Below are 18,288 nucleotides of genomic sequence, written 5' to 3' on the forward strand. Positions count from 1 at the left end.
TAATTTGGAAAAAGCATTTATTTATTTATTTTGAAAGAGAGAGAGGGGTGCCTGTGTGGCTCATTCGGTAAAGTGTCCAACTTCAGCTCAGGTCATGATCTCGCGGTTTGTGAGTTCCAGCCGCATGTGGGGCTCTGTGCTGACAACTCAGAGCCTGGAACCTGCTTCCGATTCTGTGTCCCTCTCTCGCTCTGCCCCAACCCTGCTCCTGCTCTTTCTCTCTCTTTCAAGAATAAATAAAACATTAAAAATTTTTAAAAGAGAGAGAGAGAGCGCAGTGTAAGTGGGGGATACAGAGAGAGAGAGAGAGAGAGAGAGAGAGAGAGAGAATCCCAAGCAGGCTCCACGCTGTCAGCACAAAACCTGATGCGGGACTCCATCTCACAAACGGTGAGATCATGACCTGAGCCAAAATCAAGAGTCAGACGCTTAATTGACCGAGCCACCAGGACACCACTGTCCTAAGTTTTTTATGTACGCCAAAGCATTAAAAATTCACAAGAGCTCCATAAAGTAGGGTGTGCTGTAACCACCATGTTACATATGGGGGAACTGAGGCACACTCTGTGCCACACATAGGGATTCAATAACTGCCTGAGGTCACACAGCTGGGAATTCATACAGCCCACTCCTACTTACCTTTCCTGCCTCGGTTGAGGTCCCTTCCCCCAGGGAGCCTTCCTTGATTACGTCGTCGTCAGCTGAGTTAGGCATCTCCTCTGGGTGACTGCAGCCGCCTAGGTTTCCCACCTCACAACCCTGATCATTCTGCTCGGTATTCCCCACCACCACCACCCCTACAACCCATGAACCCATGTTTATAATTATTATTATTACTAACTGCTCAACCGCAACCAAAATAGAGAGAATGGTCTAATAAATGGTACCCATCACTCAGCTGTAGCAGTTATCAGCTTTTTGCCATAGAAGAATGTTTTTCAAATAGTGGGAACCAATGCACCAGAGGGTTGTGAATCCATGTATTTCCGAGGCTCTCATCTGAATTCCACGCTGATATGCCTGGGGAGCATATTTTTAAAATACACTAAAGCCCAGTGTTCATTCACCCTCAGAGATTGTAATTTAATTGGTCTAGGGTTGGGGCTTGAGCAGGGGGACTTTGAAAAGCCTCCAGGTGATTCTAACATGCAGCCAAGGTTGAGAGATTGAGGACTACGAATGTAGTGAGTTAAGATAATTTTTTAAAATATAATTTATTGGCAAGTTGGCTAACATACAGTGTATACAGTGTGCTCTTGGTTTGGGGGGGTAGATTCCTGTGATTCATCGCTTACATACAACACCCTGTGCTCATCCCAAGAAGTGCCCTCCTCAATGCCCATCACCCATTTTCCCTTCTCCCTCACCCTCCACCATCAACCTTCAGTTTGTTCTCTGCATTTAAGAGTCTCTTATGGTTTGCCTCCCTCTCTGTTTGAAACTATTTTTTCTCCTTCTCGAGATCAGAATTCTTTTGTAGGTAACTAGACTAGCACAGGACAGAAAATACCAGAATACATAGCACATGTGTGAGTATGTGAAACTTCTGTTTTGGGTATATGTGGATATAATTTCAGTTTAAACACATGTACTGGGTTTTAATGTAAAATGGTTCCCCTACTGTAAGTTGCAGTCAGAAAAGATTGAAAAATTACTACACAAGAATATAAACTTCACAAGGGCAGGGACTTTTTCTTTTACTGCTGTATTCCCAGGGCCCAGAACAGTGCCTGGCACATCATAAATGCTCGATAAACTTGTAGTACCGAAGAATAAGTGGCCAATCTCCATCTCACATTAACAGATAGTATGTGCTCAATAAATAGATATTGACGGGAGCCTGGGTGGCTCAGTCGGTTGAGCATCCGACTTCGGCTCAGGTCATGATCTCGTGGTCCGTGAGTTCGAGCCCCGCATCGGGCTCTGTGCTGACAGCTCAGAGCCTGGAGCCTGCTTCGGATTCTGTGTCTCCCTCTCTCTGCCCCTCCCCCACTCATGCTCTGTCTCTCTCTCTCTCTCTCTCTCTCTCTCTCTCTGTGTCAAAAATAAACGTTAAAAATAAATAAGTAGATATTGAACAAATATACAAAAGAAATGGCAGATATTTATCTCTTCTGGCTTTGGCTAGGTGCTCAGTAAATATTTGTTGGATAAATGAATGAATAAATAACCAATCTTCCATCTCCCCCATCACATAGTAGGTGTTCGATAAACATTTTTGGAAACAAACGGAAGACTGAATCTCCATTTTCCCCTGCTATACTGTGGGTGCACAAGAAAGGTGTTTGCGGGGGGGGGGGGAATGAATGAATAAATGACTGACCCTCCACCATATCTGGCATGTAGTTGGCCCTCAATAGTTATTTACATAAATGAATAAATGATCCTCATCTTCCTCTGACACACAGTAGGTACTTGATAAAGATTTATTAAATAAACTAACGAGAACAATTCTATGCCTCTGGCATACAAGAGGCACTCAATAAACCTATTGCATAAATGAATAAACGACCCACTGTCCCCCTCCCCTAGCACACGGCAGACTCTCAATGAACGAATGGCTTTTCATCTCCCCAGATTTCCAAAATTACCTACGGACACAGACAGGGAACACGACCACCATTAACATCATCATCTGCACGGTGGACTACCTCCTGCGGCTGCAGGTGAGGCTGTGAGGCCGTCCAGGTGTGACCTGGGTGGGGGGTTGTGGGGCCCCGGTTGGCCCCAGCACCCCTTCACACCCCGTCGGTCCCCCCAGGAGTCCATCAGCGACTTCTACTGGTACTACTCCGGCAAGGATGTCATTGAGGAGCAGGGCAAGAGGAACTTTTCCAAGGCCATGTCGGTCGCTAAACAGGTGTTCAACAGCCTCACCGAGTACATCCAGGTAGGACCCGCCCTCTGGGGCGGAGCGAGGCACGCCCACCCCCTATCCCCGCACCCTGCGCCCTGCTTGGCGCTCACTGCAGCCCTCTGCCCCCAGGGCCCCTGCACCGGGAATCAGCAGAGCCTGGCGCACAGCCGCCTCTGGGACGCCGTGGTGGGATTCCTGCACGTGTTTGCCCACATGATGATGAAGCTCGCTCAGGTTCGAAACCCTCTGTTGTTCTTCCTGCAGCTGTTCTCGGGCATCCCCGAAGCGGCTCACTTCCAACTCAGTTTCTCACCCGAGTCCCCCTGGCATGTTCCAGAAGAGGTCCCTAGGGGTGGCCAAATCCATCTTCCTTCTGGATTGGCTCTCTGCATGACCCCGCCTCCTCCTCTGCCACCACCAATCGGCTGGTTTCCCATGCACACTTCCATTGGTTTGACGTTTGGGCCCCGCCCCCTTGGGCCCGGAGTTCCTCTATGATTGGTTGGTGTTCTTTTCTCGGGGTGAGGTCCTCTCAGACTCTGACCTCCCTGGGGACAGAAAGGGGGTGTCTTTCTAGAACAGGGACTGGGGCTGAAGGAGTGTTTTGCTTCTTTATTCTGCCTGCGGCAGATGACGCCCATCTCGGGCACCCATGATGTAAGGTCCCTGTCGAGTCCTTCTCCCATTTCTAGAATCCTGTGTACCCTTCCCCTATCACCCCTGCCCCTTTGCAGTCTGGTCAGTGCCTCATGCTCTGCTTCTGTCTGGTAAACATATTCGAGGCTGTACCATCCGCATCCTGAACGGCATAAATGTTAACAGTGTTCCAGCAGATGGCAGTACTCTGTACGCCGTATTATAATTTCCCCGCAGGAAGCGTCTTGAGGAAGGGGAGCCTTTTTCTAGTTACTCAAAGGTGCCACAGGGGCTGGCAGAAATCCTGTCTGCTGTCACCTGACTTTTTGAAAGGAGCTGAACTTGGAATGCAATTCCTTAGTTTCAGTGCGGTCGAAGTTGTGTTATTGGTGTCATCTTCAAAGTCTAGCGAGTACTGGTATTTTGGTCTAAAATTCCAAATCCTGCAGTGCAGTGCTAATGCATTAGCCAAGGACTAGGGCTAGGTTGCATGGGCTGGGAATCCAATGCAAAGTGATGGGCTAAGCGGGGTGGGGGTGTGGGAGGGATTTATCAGTTCACACCAGAGATCCAGGGCCTAGAGTGATGTCAGCTGAACTATCTGCCTTCTCTGGCTTCATTCTCAAGCAGGCTCTTCCCCGGACTGAAAAAAATGGTGCCCCAGGCTTCTATGCACCCCCCTCCCCCCAACAGCTCCAGAGGGAAGATAATCCCTCTTTTGTCGGAGCTCCCACTTGGGATTCTCTGTTTGGACCATTGGGTCACATGCTCATCCCAGAACCAATCACCGTGGCCAGGGGAGGGCTCTGATTGGCCAGATCTGGTCACATACCCACCTGTGAAACCAGCAAAGTGGGGTTAGCCCCACTTGCTCTGAGACTGGGATTGTTACCGGAAGCAGGGCGCTGCCTCGTGCATCACCGGCAGGCGCACACCACGGGCACCCACAGAGTTGGATTTTGAGATTCCGGAATGTTGGGAGTTCAGAGTCAGAATGCCGAGCTTTGGAACTGTGTTAGAATTAGAACTCTAGAAGGAGCATTCGGGTAGAGGAGCCTTACGTGCCTTTTATCCAGCATCCTTCCCCCTTCTCCATTGTATTAGGTAGAACCAGATGAAATGACCACTCGGTGGGTCAAAAATGCTCACATATTAGCAGTTTTATGTAGCTCAACAGAATACCTGTGGGGACTATGAGGCAGAACTCTGACCATGTAGGAAGTTTCTGTAGGCACTACATGAGGCACTGTGACTGGGGAGGCAATGTGCCCCCACATTCTTCCCAAATTGTTCACCGAAAGGCATGTGGCTGAGTCCTCCAGCCTTTTTCCTGAACCCAGAGTCTCGCTTTTTCCATCACATAGTCACTCAACAAACATGGATCAAGCAGCCACCATAAGCCAGGCACAGTGCTGAGCTCTCACCCCTTCCCAGCTGTGTCTCCCTACCCAGTACGTGCCCCTCTCTGTCTCTCTCAGCTCCAAGCTTCTCTCCCAGCCCTCCTTGTCCGCCAGCTCTTGCCCCCACGTGGCACCCGTTGGGCCTGCTTACCCCCCAAAGTGCCAACCCCACCCCCACAATCTTGTCTCTCTGCCCCTTCCCCTGCTTCCGAGGAACATGTGTGGAGTCGGGTCCCCTCGGAGGTAAGAGGGGGAGAAAAAGGGGTCTTAGGCCCCGTGGGGTGGGTCAGGAGGGGCGGAAGCAGCTGGAGGTGGGGAGGCGTCTCTGCAGAGACCAGTCATCCCATGGTTGGGGTGTGGGGTCTCTAGGACTCGAGCCAGATCGAGCTGCTGAAGGAGCTGCTGGACCTACAGAAGGACATGGTGGTGATGTTGCTGTCGCTACTAGAAGGTAAGTGCCCAGCGGGTGTGGGTAAGGGGAGGGTGCAAAGGTACAGACAAGCAGGGAATGGCCCTCGGAGACCCAGGAGACCCTAACCTTCAACTTCATCCCACATCGTGTCAGGGTCAATGGGCTGATGAAGGAGTCACAGTACCAAACTCGGTAAACCCTTACTGAGCACTTATTATATGCCAACTGTACACACGTTAGTTTTGTGAATTCCCGGGGAAATCTTAATAAGGTGGGTGGCCTGGACACTCTTTAAAATGTATGTACCTGGGGCGCCTGGGTGGCTCAGTCGGTTAAGCGTCCGACTTCGGCTCAGGTCATGATCTCACGGTCCGTGAGTTCGAGCCCCGCGTCGGGCTCTGTGCTGACAGCTCGGAGCCTGGAGCCTGCTTCCGATTCTGTGTCTCCCTCTCTCTCTCTGCACCTCCCCCGTTCATGCTCTGTCTCTCTCTGTCTCAAAAATAAATAAACATTAAAAAAAAAAATGTATGTACCTAATAGTTATCTATGTTCATTTGTTAAATGTGTCACTTAGCTTTTGCTGCCTCAGGAATGTCCTCAAAACTTAGTGACTTAAAACAACCATTATTTACTGCTAATGAATAAGACATTTTAACTAATAGACAAAGACTTTTCTACAGAGATTCAGTGTCCTCATTCCTTTCCATGGTTGCATAATACTCTATTGTGTGAGTGAACGGTGATTCATTTAGCCACACCCCAGTCAACGGACATTCAAATTAAAAAAATGTTTTGCTATTACAAAAAATGTTGCAATGGATAATCCTCCTACAATCTTTCAATGTTTTTGATGTGTAGTCATTAGCTTTTAAAAATTAGAAGGTTCCTGGGGTGCCTGGGTGGCTCAGTCGGTTAAGCATCCGACTTCGGCTCAGGTCATGATCTCACGGCTTGTGGGTTCGAGCCCCGCATTGAGCCCTGTGCTGACAACTCAGAGCCTGGAACCTACTTCCGATTCTGTTTCCAGCTCTCTCTGCTCCCCTCCTCTGCTCGCTCTCTTTCTCTCTCTCTGTCAAATATAAATAAGCATTTTTTTAAAAAAATTTTAATGTTTATTTATTTTTGAGACAGAGAGAGACAGAGCATGAGCGGGGGAGGGGGAGAGAGAGAGAGGGAGACACAGAATCCAAAGCAGGCTCCAGGCTCCGAGATGTCAGCACAGAACCCCATGTGGGGCTTGAACTCACAAACCTGAGCTCATGACCTGAGCTGAAGTCAAACGTAAATAAGCATTTTTTTAATTTTATTTTTTATTTTTTAAAATTTACATCCAAATTAGTTAGCATATAGTGCAGCAATGATTTCAGGAGTAGATTCCTTAGTGCCCCTTACCCATTTAGCCCGTCCCCACTCCCACAACCCCTCCAGTAACCCTCAGTTTGTTCTTCATATTTATGAGTCTCTTCTGTTTTGTCCCCCTCCCTGTTTTTATATTATTTTTGTTTCCCTTCCCTTATGTTCATCTGTTCTGTCTCTTAAAGTCTTCATATGAGTGAAGTCATATGATTTTTGTCTTTCTCTGACTAATTTCACTTAGCATTATACCCTCCAATTCCATCCGTGTAGTTGCGAATGGCAAGATTTCATTCTTTTTGATTGCTGAGTATTATTCCATTGTATATACATACCACATCTTTATCCACTCATCCATCAATGGACATTTGGGCTCTTTCCATACTTTGGCTACTGTCGATAGTGCTGCCATAAACATGGGGGTGCATGTGTCCCTTCGAAACAGCACACCTGTATCCCGTGGATAAATGCCTAGTAGTGCAATTGCTGGGTCGTAGGGTAGTTCTATTTTTAGTTTTTTGAGGAACCTCCATACTGTTTTCCAGAGTGGCTGCACCAGCTTGCAGTCCCAAATAAGCATTTTTTAAAAATCAGAAGGTTCCCTTTAAACATCAGATTCCCAGCTTTTCATGAAAATTGGAAAGATTTGGTGACCCTTCCCCCCACCCACCCTGTCCACATTCTCGCATGGCAAAAAATCAGCTGCACCGGCTTAAATAAGTAAAGTATATCAATGTCAAATCTAATTTTGATGACTGCGCTATGATTATATTAGAGAATGTTCTTGTCTTTTAAGGCATATACACTGAAATGTTCAGGATAAAAACACCATGTCTGCAGCTTACTCTGGAATGGCCCCAGGGGAAAAATAGAGGGGGAGTAGGGGAAGGGGAAGAGAAGGGAGAGAGCGAGACAGGAATTAGGAAGCAAATGTGGCAAAATGTAAACAGTCAGTGAATCTGGAATAGGAGGGTCCCCTTGCACTGTTGCAACTTTCATGTAATTGGAAGCCATGTTAAAATTGAAAGGTACAGGGGCGCCTGGCTGGCTCCATCCGTGGAGCATGCAACTCTGATCTCTGGGTTGTGAGTTCGAGCCCCAGGCCGGGTGTAGAGATTACTTAAAAATAAAAATTTTTAAATCTAAATAAATAAATAAAATGGAAAAGTACAAAAAGAAGCTGAAGCCAGTTTGCTTTAGACAGGGGTGGGATCCGTTTACCAGAGTCTCCACTTCTCCCTGCCCTCTTAACTTTGGCCTACCTTGCTCATCTACAGACCTGCTTGACCTTAGAGGACAAGTGGAAGGCTTAGGCGTGTGAGCTCTGAGGTCATGCAGCTCTGGGTTCAAGTCCTCCTCACCCCCTCGTTGGCGATGTAACCTGGGCGTGTGACTTTCTCTGGGTCTATTTCCTCATCTGGAAACACGGATAGTAACACACTTCCCCTGCACTTGGCGTGGCATCTGGGACCTGCTGTTAGCTTATGCCACGGTTAGTTTTATTGAGAATTCCCCCACCTATCAGGGAGGGGACCAGCCAGGTTCACACATGATGCTGATGCAGATCAGGAAATGAGCTGTGCCCTCTGAGTCGAGGCTTGGGAGCTGGCCAGGGAAGCTTCCACCAGCATAGGGGATCCTGGTGGCTCCTGAGCTGGAGAAGGAGCGCAGCTCAGGGGGGCTCCAGAGAGGAGGTCCCACCAGCCACACTGACCAGGGCCTGCCCACAGGGAACGTGGTGAATGGCATGATTGCCCGGCAGATGGTGGACATGCTTGTGGAATCCTCATCCAACGTGGAGATGATCCTCAAGTTCTTCGACATGTTCCTGAAACTCAAGGACATCGTGGGCTCTGAGGCCTTCCAGGACTACGTCACCGATCCCCGTGGCCTCATCTCCAAGAAGGACTTCCAGAAGGTGGGTGCTGGAAGGCAGGTGGGTGGGGGCACCAAGTGGCAGCCATGCCCCACCTGGCTGCCTGCCTCGGGCAAGAGACTTCTCTGTGAGCCTCAGTTTCTTTCGGGTTGTTTTGAAGATGAAATGCATTAACACAAATGAGAACCTTTATTTCTGTTATCATTAACAGTCATCATATCATAATCATTATAGGTAACAGTTATTCAGTTGAGCAACGCTTGCTGCATTTCTCCTGCATGCCGGGCCCTCTTCCGGGGCCAAGACAGACACAGCCCTGCCTTCACGGGGCTTGTAGTCTAATGGGGGAGGCAGTCACCAATGACCATTACAGGTCAGGTAATGAGGCTCTTAGGAGGGAAGTGCAGGAACCAGCTTCATCCAGGAGCCCACTCACCTGCCCTGTCAGTCCTCCCAACCCAGTGCTGCCTTCTCTCCCTACGGAACCCCAGGTAAGTTACTCGTCCGCTCTGAGCCTCAGTTTCCTCCTCTGTGAAATGGGACTAGGATAACAACACATCTCACAGGACTGCTGTGAGGCGGATGGTGTGTGGACAGTGCCTGGAACACGGGAGCCCTGAAGACGTGTTACCTACCGTTACTCCTGCCTGATCTCTTCCCTCACCATCGTGTTCAGTTTTTTTCTTCTGAAATAACTTCTGGCCTATAGAAAAGCTGCAGGAACACTACATAGAATTTCTGATTACCTTTTCACCCAGATTACCCAAACGCTCACTTGTTACCACATTTGCTCTCTCATGATTCCCCTTTTCTTCTAAATACTTGAGTGTGTATCTCCTGAGAGCAAGTGCATTCTCTTACATAACCACAGAACAATAAGGCAAATCAAGAAATTAGCATCGAAGGGCACCTGGGTGGCTCATTTGGTTAAGTATCCGACTCTTGATTTCGGCTCAGGTCATGATCTCACAGTTTGTGAGTTTAGGCCCTGCATCGGGCTCTGCGCTGATAGGGAGGAGCCTGCTTAGAATTCTCTCTCTCTCTCTCTCTCTCTCTCTCTCTCTCTGCCCTTCCCCGCTCTTTCTCTCTCTCAAAATAAATAAGTAAACATTAAAACAAGGAAATTAGCATCGATATGATGCTGCTATCTACACACCTTAGTTCAGTTTTCACTCGGTGAAGAAATTATTCTCCCTGCTAAGGACCCGATCCGGGACTGCATTTAGACATCCTGTCTCTTTAACCTCCTTCAATCCAGAACCCTTCCTTGATGTGTCTCTGTCTTTCATGACCTTGATATTTTTGAAGAACAGAGACCAGTGTTTTAGAGAATGCTTTATAATGTGGGTTTGTCTGGGTTTTCCCCGTGACTCGATTCAGGTTATACATCTTTGGCAGGAATATCATAGAAGTCAGGTGTCCTCAGTGCATCATATCGGGAGGCGTGTGACGTTGGTTCTTCCTATCGCTGTTGGCTGTAGCTTGGCTCGCTCGGTCCAGGTGGTGTTCACCTGCAAATGTACCGTCCTTCCCTTTAGTATCTGCTGAGGATGTGCCTCAGGACAATGCAAATATCCTGCTCACCCTCCTGGGTCAGCATCCATTGGTGATTCTGCCTCAAGCTGATGGATGCTGGGTTTCTTTTTCTTTCTTTCTTTTTTTTTTTAATGTTTATTTATTTTTGAGAGAGAGAGAGAGCAGGGAAGGGGCAGAGAGAGAGGGAGACACAGAATGCAAAGCAGGCTCCAGGATCTGAGCTATCGGCACAGAGCCTGATGCAGGGCTCGAACCCAAAAGCCACGAGATCATGATCTGAGCTGAAGTCGGACACTTAACCGACTGAGCCACCCAGGCGCCCTGTTTTCTAATTTCACCGCACCCTTTACCTTTGTTAGGTACCATTTTTCTGTCCTTGTTCATTTATTCCTTTTTTTAAGTGTATTTATTTTGAAAGAGAGAGAGAGCAGGGGAGGGGCAGAGAGAGAGGGAGAGAAAGAATCTCAAGCAAGTTCCACATTGTCAGCGTGGAGCATGATGAGGGGCTCCATCTCACAAATCATGAGATCATGACCCGAGCTGCAACGAAGAGTCGGACACTTAACCGACTGAGTCACCCAGACACCCCCATTTATTTATTTTTTATATCAGTGTAGACTCCTGCTTCTTAGTTTAACCCAGAGGTTGCAACAGTTGTTGCCCATGCAACAAGCATTTAAATAAGTCCAGGGTCTCCCAAGTTACAAATAAAGTGTCCCCGCCCCCCAGTGCCCTCGGAGAGCCTCCCGTGTCTCTCCTCCTTCTCAGCCAGGCCTTCCAAGAGCCGTCTACCTTCGCTCCCTCCTTCGTCACCTCCCACCCCTTCCCCAACTCAGGGCTTGCCAGCTGCGGTCCCCGTCACTCTGCGGAAACTACCCTGACCGAGACGGCCAGTGACCTCTTCACCCCCTGTCATCTTCGGGCATCTGCCACGGTTGGCCATTTCCTTCCCTCGGCGATGCCCGCTTCCCCGGGCATCCGTTCCGCACCCTCGTGGGACCCCCGCCCTCCCTGCCAACCTCTCGCGGCCTCTTAATCGTTGCCATTCCTGAGCCCTCCACCTTCCAGAAGAGGAGCCGATAGTTATCACGTTCTCACTCTAGGCCAGGTCATGTGTACCAATGAGTTAGTTCATGCGGTCCTTACAGCGACCCTAAGTGGTAAGGACTGTTTAGTTTGGTGTTGTTTTATCCTCATTCACAGAAGTGGAAACTGAGGCACAGGGAGCTGAAGTGAGTGCTCTCAGCGTCACACAGCTCACGACGGACAAAAAGTGGGGTTAGGACTCGGGCAGTCTGTCTCCAGAGCACAGATTCATCCCTTAAGCTAGTCCAACAAATAGTGAACGTGACCTGGGTTCCAGCTCGTGGCTGCAAGTCCCAGCCCTACTCTCAGGACGCAGGTCCAGGGAGAGAGTCCCAGTCAGTGAGAGAACCAAGGAGCACCATGCAGGAGCCAAATACACATCATTCGTAATCGTGTAATGATTCTTCTCAGAAAAGGAAACCATCAACAAAACGAAAGGGCAGTGTATGGACAGAGAGAAAATATTTGTAAACACATATATGATGAGGGGTTAATATCCAGAACAGGCAAGGAACTTACACGACTCAATAGCAAACAGAACAAAACAAAGAAACTGATTTTAATGTTTTTATTTTTCGTTTTGAGAATGAGCGAGCATGAGCGGTGGCGGGGGAGGGAGGGGGCAGAGGATCTGAGGTGGGATCTGTACCGACAGCAGTGAGCCCAAGGGAGGGGCTCGAGCTCATGAACCATGAGATCCCGACCTGAGCTGAAGTCACCAATTTTAACCTAATTTTAAAATGGGCAAAAGACCTGAAGAGACATTTTTCAGAAGACATACAGGGGCACCTGGGTGGCTCAGTCGTTTGAGCCTCTGACTCTTGATTTTGGGCTCAGATCACGATCCCGGGGTCGTGGGATCAAGCCCTACATTGGGCTCTGCACTGAGCGCATAGAGCCTGCTTCAGATTCTCTCTCTCTCTCCCTCTCTCTCTCTCTCTCTGCCCCTCTCTCCCACTCTCACTCTCTAAAATAATTTTTTTAATTGAAAAATAACTAAAAATAAAACTTACAAAAAAAAGAAGACATACAAATGGCCAACAGGTACGTGAAAAAGTGCTCGATGTCACTCATCGTCAGGGAAGTGCAAATCACACATACAGTGAGCTACACCTGTGAGAGGAACCAGTCCCAAAAAGACAGGAGAGAGCAAGTGTGGACAAAGATACAGAGAAAAAGGAACCCTCGTGCACCATTGGTGAGGATGTAAATTGGTGCAGTCACTGAGGAAGACAGTGTGGAGGATCCTGAGGAAATAAAAATAGAACCACCATAGGATCCAGCAGTGCCACTGGGTGTATATCCCAAGCCAATAAAACCATTATCTTGAAGAGCTTTCTGGGCTCCCATATTTGTTACATCATCGTTCACAATAGCCAAGGTATGGAAATTACCTGTGCACGTGACTGATACAGTGGCTATTATGTATTATTCTGCCTTTAAAAAGAAGGAAAGCCTATCATTTGCAGCAACACGGATGAACTGTGAGGGCATGATGCTAAGTGCGTGGTATCACTCACGCGTGGAATCTTTTAAAAGAATTGAATTCGTAGAAGCAGAGGCTTGAAAAGGGAGTGGTGTGAAGGGCTTGGGAGCGGAGGAAACAGGGAGAGGTTGGTAAATGGGTACAAACGTTGAGTTATAAGGTGAATTTAAAAAATGAACCGGGTAAAGATCCCTCTTGACTGTTCAGAGGTTCCCACGTTAACAAGATTTGATGTGATGTACACATCTTACCGCTCAGTATCCTCTCGGTTTCACAGAGTTACAGTCCGTAACTTTAAACGTGCGTTGGTTTTTTTTTGGAATAAATAATACGTTCACATGACTTAAAAAGCAAAATGGAACAAGGTATGAAGTGGGACGTCTCACTCCCACTGCTTTCTCAGCCCACTTCCCCCCACCTCCCCACTGCCGTGAGTAGCATTCATTTCCTTTGCATGCTTGCGTTGTTCTTTTCCAATTTTGTTATTCTCCTCTTTTCTTGCATAACAGTCAGTGAACTACATGCATTGGTCCATATCACTTAATATATTCTGGAGATCAGAGAGTGACCTCATTCTCTTTTCACAGGTGCTAAGTATTCCACTTTAGGTATATATTATAGTTTATTTGATTATTCTTTGTTGACAGACACTTGCTTTGTTCCTAGTCTTTTGCTTTTACAACTCATGCTGTAGTCAGGGCTGCCATGGATAGTTGTGCGAGTTGTACACTGTACAAAGGTACAGTTTATAGCCCAGATATTGTAAATTTGTACTGCAGATAACCAGCAGATGGGAGTAAGTGCGCCGAGGAAGGCTCCATTTGGACCACTAGCAATGCTGGCTGCAATTGCCCTTGTACATACATCATTTTTTATGTGCAGTTGTATCTAAGAATATTCCAAAGATTTCTGTGTTAAAGAGTAAATGCATTTGTCATTTGGAGAACTTTTGCCCTCCATTTTTCCCTCTCAATAGCAGCATGTGAGCGTGCCTGTTGCCCCACAGGCTCGCCACCAGACCGCATCGTCAAATATCTGGATTTTTGCCAATCTGATAGGTGAAAAACAATATTGCTGTGCAGTCTTAATTCACATTCCTCCAGTTATGGGTGCAATTAAGCATCTTTTTATGTTATTTCTTTTGTGTCGCTTGTTCGGTGAACGGACCATGTCCTTGGCTTATTTTTCTACTGGGAGGTTGGTGTTTTTCTTCTTGATTTCTAAGAACTCTTATCAGGCTGATTATAACTTTGTGAGCGGTCGGAGTTGCACCTGTTTCTCCCAGCTCGTCATTTGTCTTTGGACTTTGCTCGTGGTGTTATCATCATTGTTTTGGCCGTGCAGAACACTTTTGCTTTTCGTGTAGAAAGTCATTTGAAATATTTTATTAATTTTTCATGAAATAGATAATACAAGCACATACCACTATGGTTGAGGTCACCTTTGGCCCCCCCACCCCCAATCCTGTTCTCATCCCACCTTTCCAAAGCCTGCCACTGTCATCTAAAATATAGCATCGTTTTCTGGTTTCCCAAGTTCTTTGTGATTGATGGAGCACAGTTGGCAAAGCGTGTCTTCGTTGATAAGTACTTCGCAGATTCCAAAGCATCTCCTACAGTTTAGAAAGCCCCGTCTGGTGACTGAAGACACATTTCAGGCTATTCATTTATTCTCGGTCAGGACTGTTTTGAGGTTTTCCTTTCCTTTTTTTTTTTTTTTTTTAGTCTGAAAATATTTTTGTATGTGTCTCCTAAGTTCATCCATTGAAAATGTACAATTCAATGGGTTTTGTTTTTGTTTTTTTTTTTAGCATACTCACAGAATTGTGCAAACCATAGCTACGATCTAAGTTTAGAACATTTTAATCACCCCAAACAAGAAACCCTGTACCCTTTAGGTCACTTCCCATTTCCCCCACCCAGGGGCCTGGCCACTGCTAATCTACTTCCTGTCTCTATGGATTTGCCTCTTCAGGACACTTCATATAAATGTAATTGTACAATATGTGGGCTTAAAACATTTTTCTCTCATAAGGAAAATTCCTTTTCCTTTTACAATAACAAACCACAATGTCATTATAACTCCGAACCAAAAAGGAAACAATGAAAACAGAAAGAAAAAATATCCACAACTCTTTTTTAAATGATCAGATATCTAGTCCACGTTCACATTTCCCAATCTCATAAATATCACATACAATTTAAAAAATTTTCTGAACCAAGATCCAAACGAGGCCCACCCGTTGCTCCTGGCTGATCTTTCTTTAAACCCCCTTTTATCTACTACTCTCCAGCACTTTTCCTTTGCCTTGTAGTTGATCTGCTGGAGACCCAGGTTCTTGGTCCTTTAGAGGAGCACCCACAATAGAAACGCAATGTGAGCAACATGCATATTTTAAATTTTTTGAGTACCCGTGCTTTAAAAAAGTAAAAAGACACTCATAAGGTCATTTTCAACAACATATATATTTTTTAATTTTAATGTTTATTATTTTTGAGAGAGAGAGAGACAGACAGAGTGTGAGTGGGGGAGGAGCAGAGAGAGAGGAAGGGGGACACAGAATCTGAAGCAGGCGCCAGGCCCTGAGCCGTCAGCACAGAACCTGACACGGGGCTCGAACCCACAAACCGTGAGACCATGACCTGAGCTGAAGCCACCCAGACGCCCCCACAATATATTTTATTTAACCTAGTATATCCAAAACATTATTTCAACATGTAGTCAATAGAAAAAGTTATCCAGGGGTGCCTGGGTGGCGCAGTCGGTTAAGCGTCCGACTTCAGCCAGGTCACGATCTCGCGGTCCGGGAGTTCGAGCCCCGCGTCAGGCTCTGGGCTGATGGCTCAGAGCCTGGAGCCTGTTTCCGATTCTGTGTCTCCCTCTCTCTCTGCCCCTCCCCCGTTCATGCTCTGTCTCTCTCTGTCCCAAAAATAAATAAACATTGAAAAAAAAAATTAAAAAAAAAAAAAAAAAGAAAAAGAAAAAGTTATCCAGTATTTTATACTCTTTTCTCATGCTGAGTCTTTGAGGTCTAGTATGTATTTTATGCTTTCAGCACATCTCAGTTTGCACCGGCCGTGATCCAAGGGCTCAGCAGATGCACGCAACCCTTGGCTATCATTACAAAGTGCCTGTCCCATTTGTAGAGTTTCCCACAGTTTTGATCTGGCTGAAGCAACCTTGTAGTGTCATGTAACATGTTCCTCCTTCCCCTGTGTTTCCTGTAAACTGAGACTTGGGTCAAGAAGCCCATCACACTCACGTTTGGGTGTATTTGTTTGCTTTGCCAGCACATCCTCTGTGGGGCACCATACGCTTCTCAGGAGGCACGTCCTCTCCTGGTATCTCTCCTTCGGTGAGGTCAGCAGCTCCTGATGTTCGACACGCAGACACATTAGTGCTTGCGAGATTGCAAAATGACAATATTCTCATCTCTAAGAGTTTGACCATTTAGATTTTAGGAAATATGTTTCCTAAACACAAAGCATCATGTGATTCCCAAGCACTTTACAAACCTCTGTATTTCACATGTTTTTCAGTTTCTTTGTGGTTTAGGGGCACCTGGGTGGCTCAGTCGGTTGAGTGTCCAGCCCTTGACTTTTCAAGTCGTGATCTCACAGTTTCGTGAGTTCGAGCCCCACATGGGGCTCTGTCCTGACCTCGCACAGAACCTGCTTGGAATTTCCTGCCCCTCCCCTTCCTGGTTGAGCTCTCTCAGTCTCTCTCACGATAAATAAATTAACATCAAAAAAATAATAGGGGTGGAGCGCCTGGGTGGTTCAGTTGGTTAAGCGTCTGACTTCAGCTCGGGTCATGATCTCACGATCTATGAGTTCAAGCCCTGCATCGGGCTCTGTGCTGACAGCTCAGAGCCTGGAGCCTGTTTCCGATTCTGTGTCTTTCTCCCTCTCTGCCCCTTCCCTGCTCACGCTCCATCCCTCTCTCTCAAAAATAAATAAATATTTAAAAAATTAAAGGAAATGATAATAATAGGGGCGCCCAGGTGGCTCAGTCAGTTAAGTGTCCGACTCCAGCTCAGGTCATGATCTCGCTGTTCATGAGTTCAAGCCCCACGTCGGGCTCTGTGCTGACAGCTCAGAGCCTGGAGCCTGCTTTGGATTCTGTGTCTCCCTTTCTCTCTGCCCCTCCCCTGCTCACGCTCTGTCTCTCTCTCTCTCTCTCTCTCTCTCTCTCTCTCAAAAGTGAATAAACATTAAAAATAATAATAAGCAAGTTCAGGATTTTTAAAAGGACTTTGGAATTTTCAAAAGTTATAAAAGGTAAAGACTCTTCTCTGCTTCCAGGAGGCTAAGGTCACTTGACAAATATGTACTGAGCATCTACTCTGTGTAACAACAAGCAAAACAGACAGAGATCCCACCCTCAGAGCAGATGGCCCAGTGGGAAGGGGCAGATGAAAATAACTAAATAAACAAAATAATTCCGGGTTATAATCTGAAGCCTGAAGGAAATGAGCGGGGTGGCGTGTGGGAGAGCATGGGTGGAGTAAACCCTGTAAACGGGGTGATCGGGGGAGGCCTTTCCAGAAAAAAAATTATTGAAGCTGAGAGCTGAAATGTACCGTGTGGAGGTGGGGGAGGTTGTGACATCTAGATAAAGGGACAGGGAGTGTAAATGCGGCATGGTGGGAACCAGAGGGGTGGCAAGGAGGCCGGCGTGACCGGAGAGGGCTGTTGCTGGGGAACAGGGAAGGGGTGGGAGGCAGCAAGCCACGCAAGGCCTGGTTGGCTGCAGGGGAGACTCAGACTTTTAACGTGAACGAGATGGAGTCAAGGGACAGCTTTGAGCGGGGAGGAGCGTGTCCTTAGATGTTTATCCGCTTCCCCTGGCTGTGTGTGGGGACAGACAGTGGCTTGATGGGGAACGGGGAGGTCAGGGAAGAGGTTGCTGTGAGAGGCCAGTGGGAGACAATGGGGACAGAACCAGTGCGGGGACGGGGAGGGGGCAAGTGTGTGTGGGCTCTAGATCTGTGAAGGCAGAGCTGACGGATTTGCTGATGAATCAGGTGTGGGTGGTGAGATAAAAAGGAGGAATGAAGGGTGACTCAAAGATTTTTAGCTTAAGCAGCTGGGTGGGTAGCGATGCTATTCCTGAAATGGCTAAGACAGTGGGAGGAGAGGTTTTGAAATCAAGAGTTCAGTTTGGGCCATTTCCAGGTTAGGGTAGAGATCCACAAAAAGATGTCAGCTAGGGCTTCAGCTGTTAAGTGTCTGGATTCTGGGGAGAAGTTAGGGCTGAGACGGAAACTGGGCAGTTATTGGTGTGGGATAGTGTTTAGAGCCCTGGGCCTCAATAATATCTCCGTGGGGAGTGTACATCTCACGAAAGGGGTGCAGATTCCAGGGCTGGTGCCCCCCAACCTTTAGAAGTCTGGAAGGAAGGGGGACTCCGGCATAGGAAACTGATAACAATCAGAGAAAAGAGGTATTTTTTTTTAAAGAATTTTTTTTTTCAACATTTATTTATTTTTGGGACAGAGAGAGACAGAGCATGAACGGGGGAGGGGCAGAGAGAGAGGGAGACACAGAATCGGAAACAGGCTCCAGGTTCTGAGCCATCAGCCCAGAGCCTGACGCGGGGCTCGAACTCACAGAGCGCGAGATCGTGACCTGGCTGAAGTCGGAC

At 47.3% G+C, this 18,288-nt stretch overlaps 1 protein-coding gene across 1 annotated transcript in view; it reads left to right on the top strand.

The window, feature by feature from the left end:
* RYR1 (ryanodine receptor 1) overlaps positions 1 to 18,288 on the top strand; it is a 116,818-nt gene that overhangs the window by 80,621 nt on the left and 17,909 nt on the right. The window contains 5 exon segments of the mRNA XM_030297700.1: positions 2,578 to 2,666; positions 2,762 to 2,890; positions 2,987 to 3,091; positions 5,263 to 5,344; positions 8,389 to 8,576. Of these exon segments, the coding sequence (XP_030153560.1) occupies positions 2,578 to 2,666; positions 2,762 to 2,890; positions 2,987 to 3,091; positions 5,263 to 5,344; positions 8,389 to 8,576 (593 nt within the window).

Source organism: Lynx canadensis, chromosome E2 (assembly GCF_007474595.2).
Source record: "Lynx canadensis isolate LIC74 chromosome E2, mLynCan4.pri.v2, whole genome shotgun sequence".
Classification (NCBI taxonomy): Eukaryota; Metazoa; Chordata; class Mammalia; order Carnivora; family Felidae; genus Lynx; species Lynx canadensis.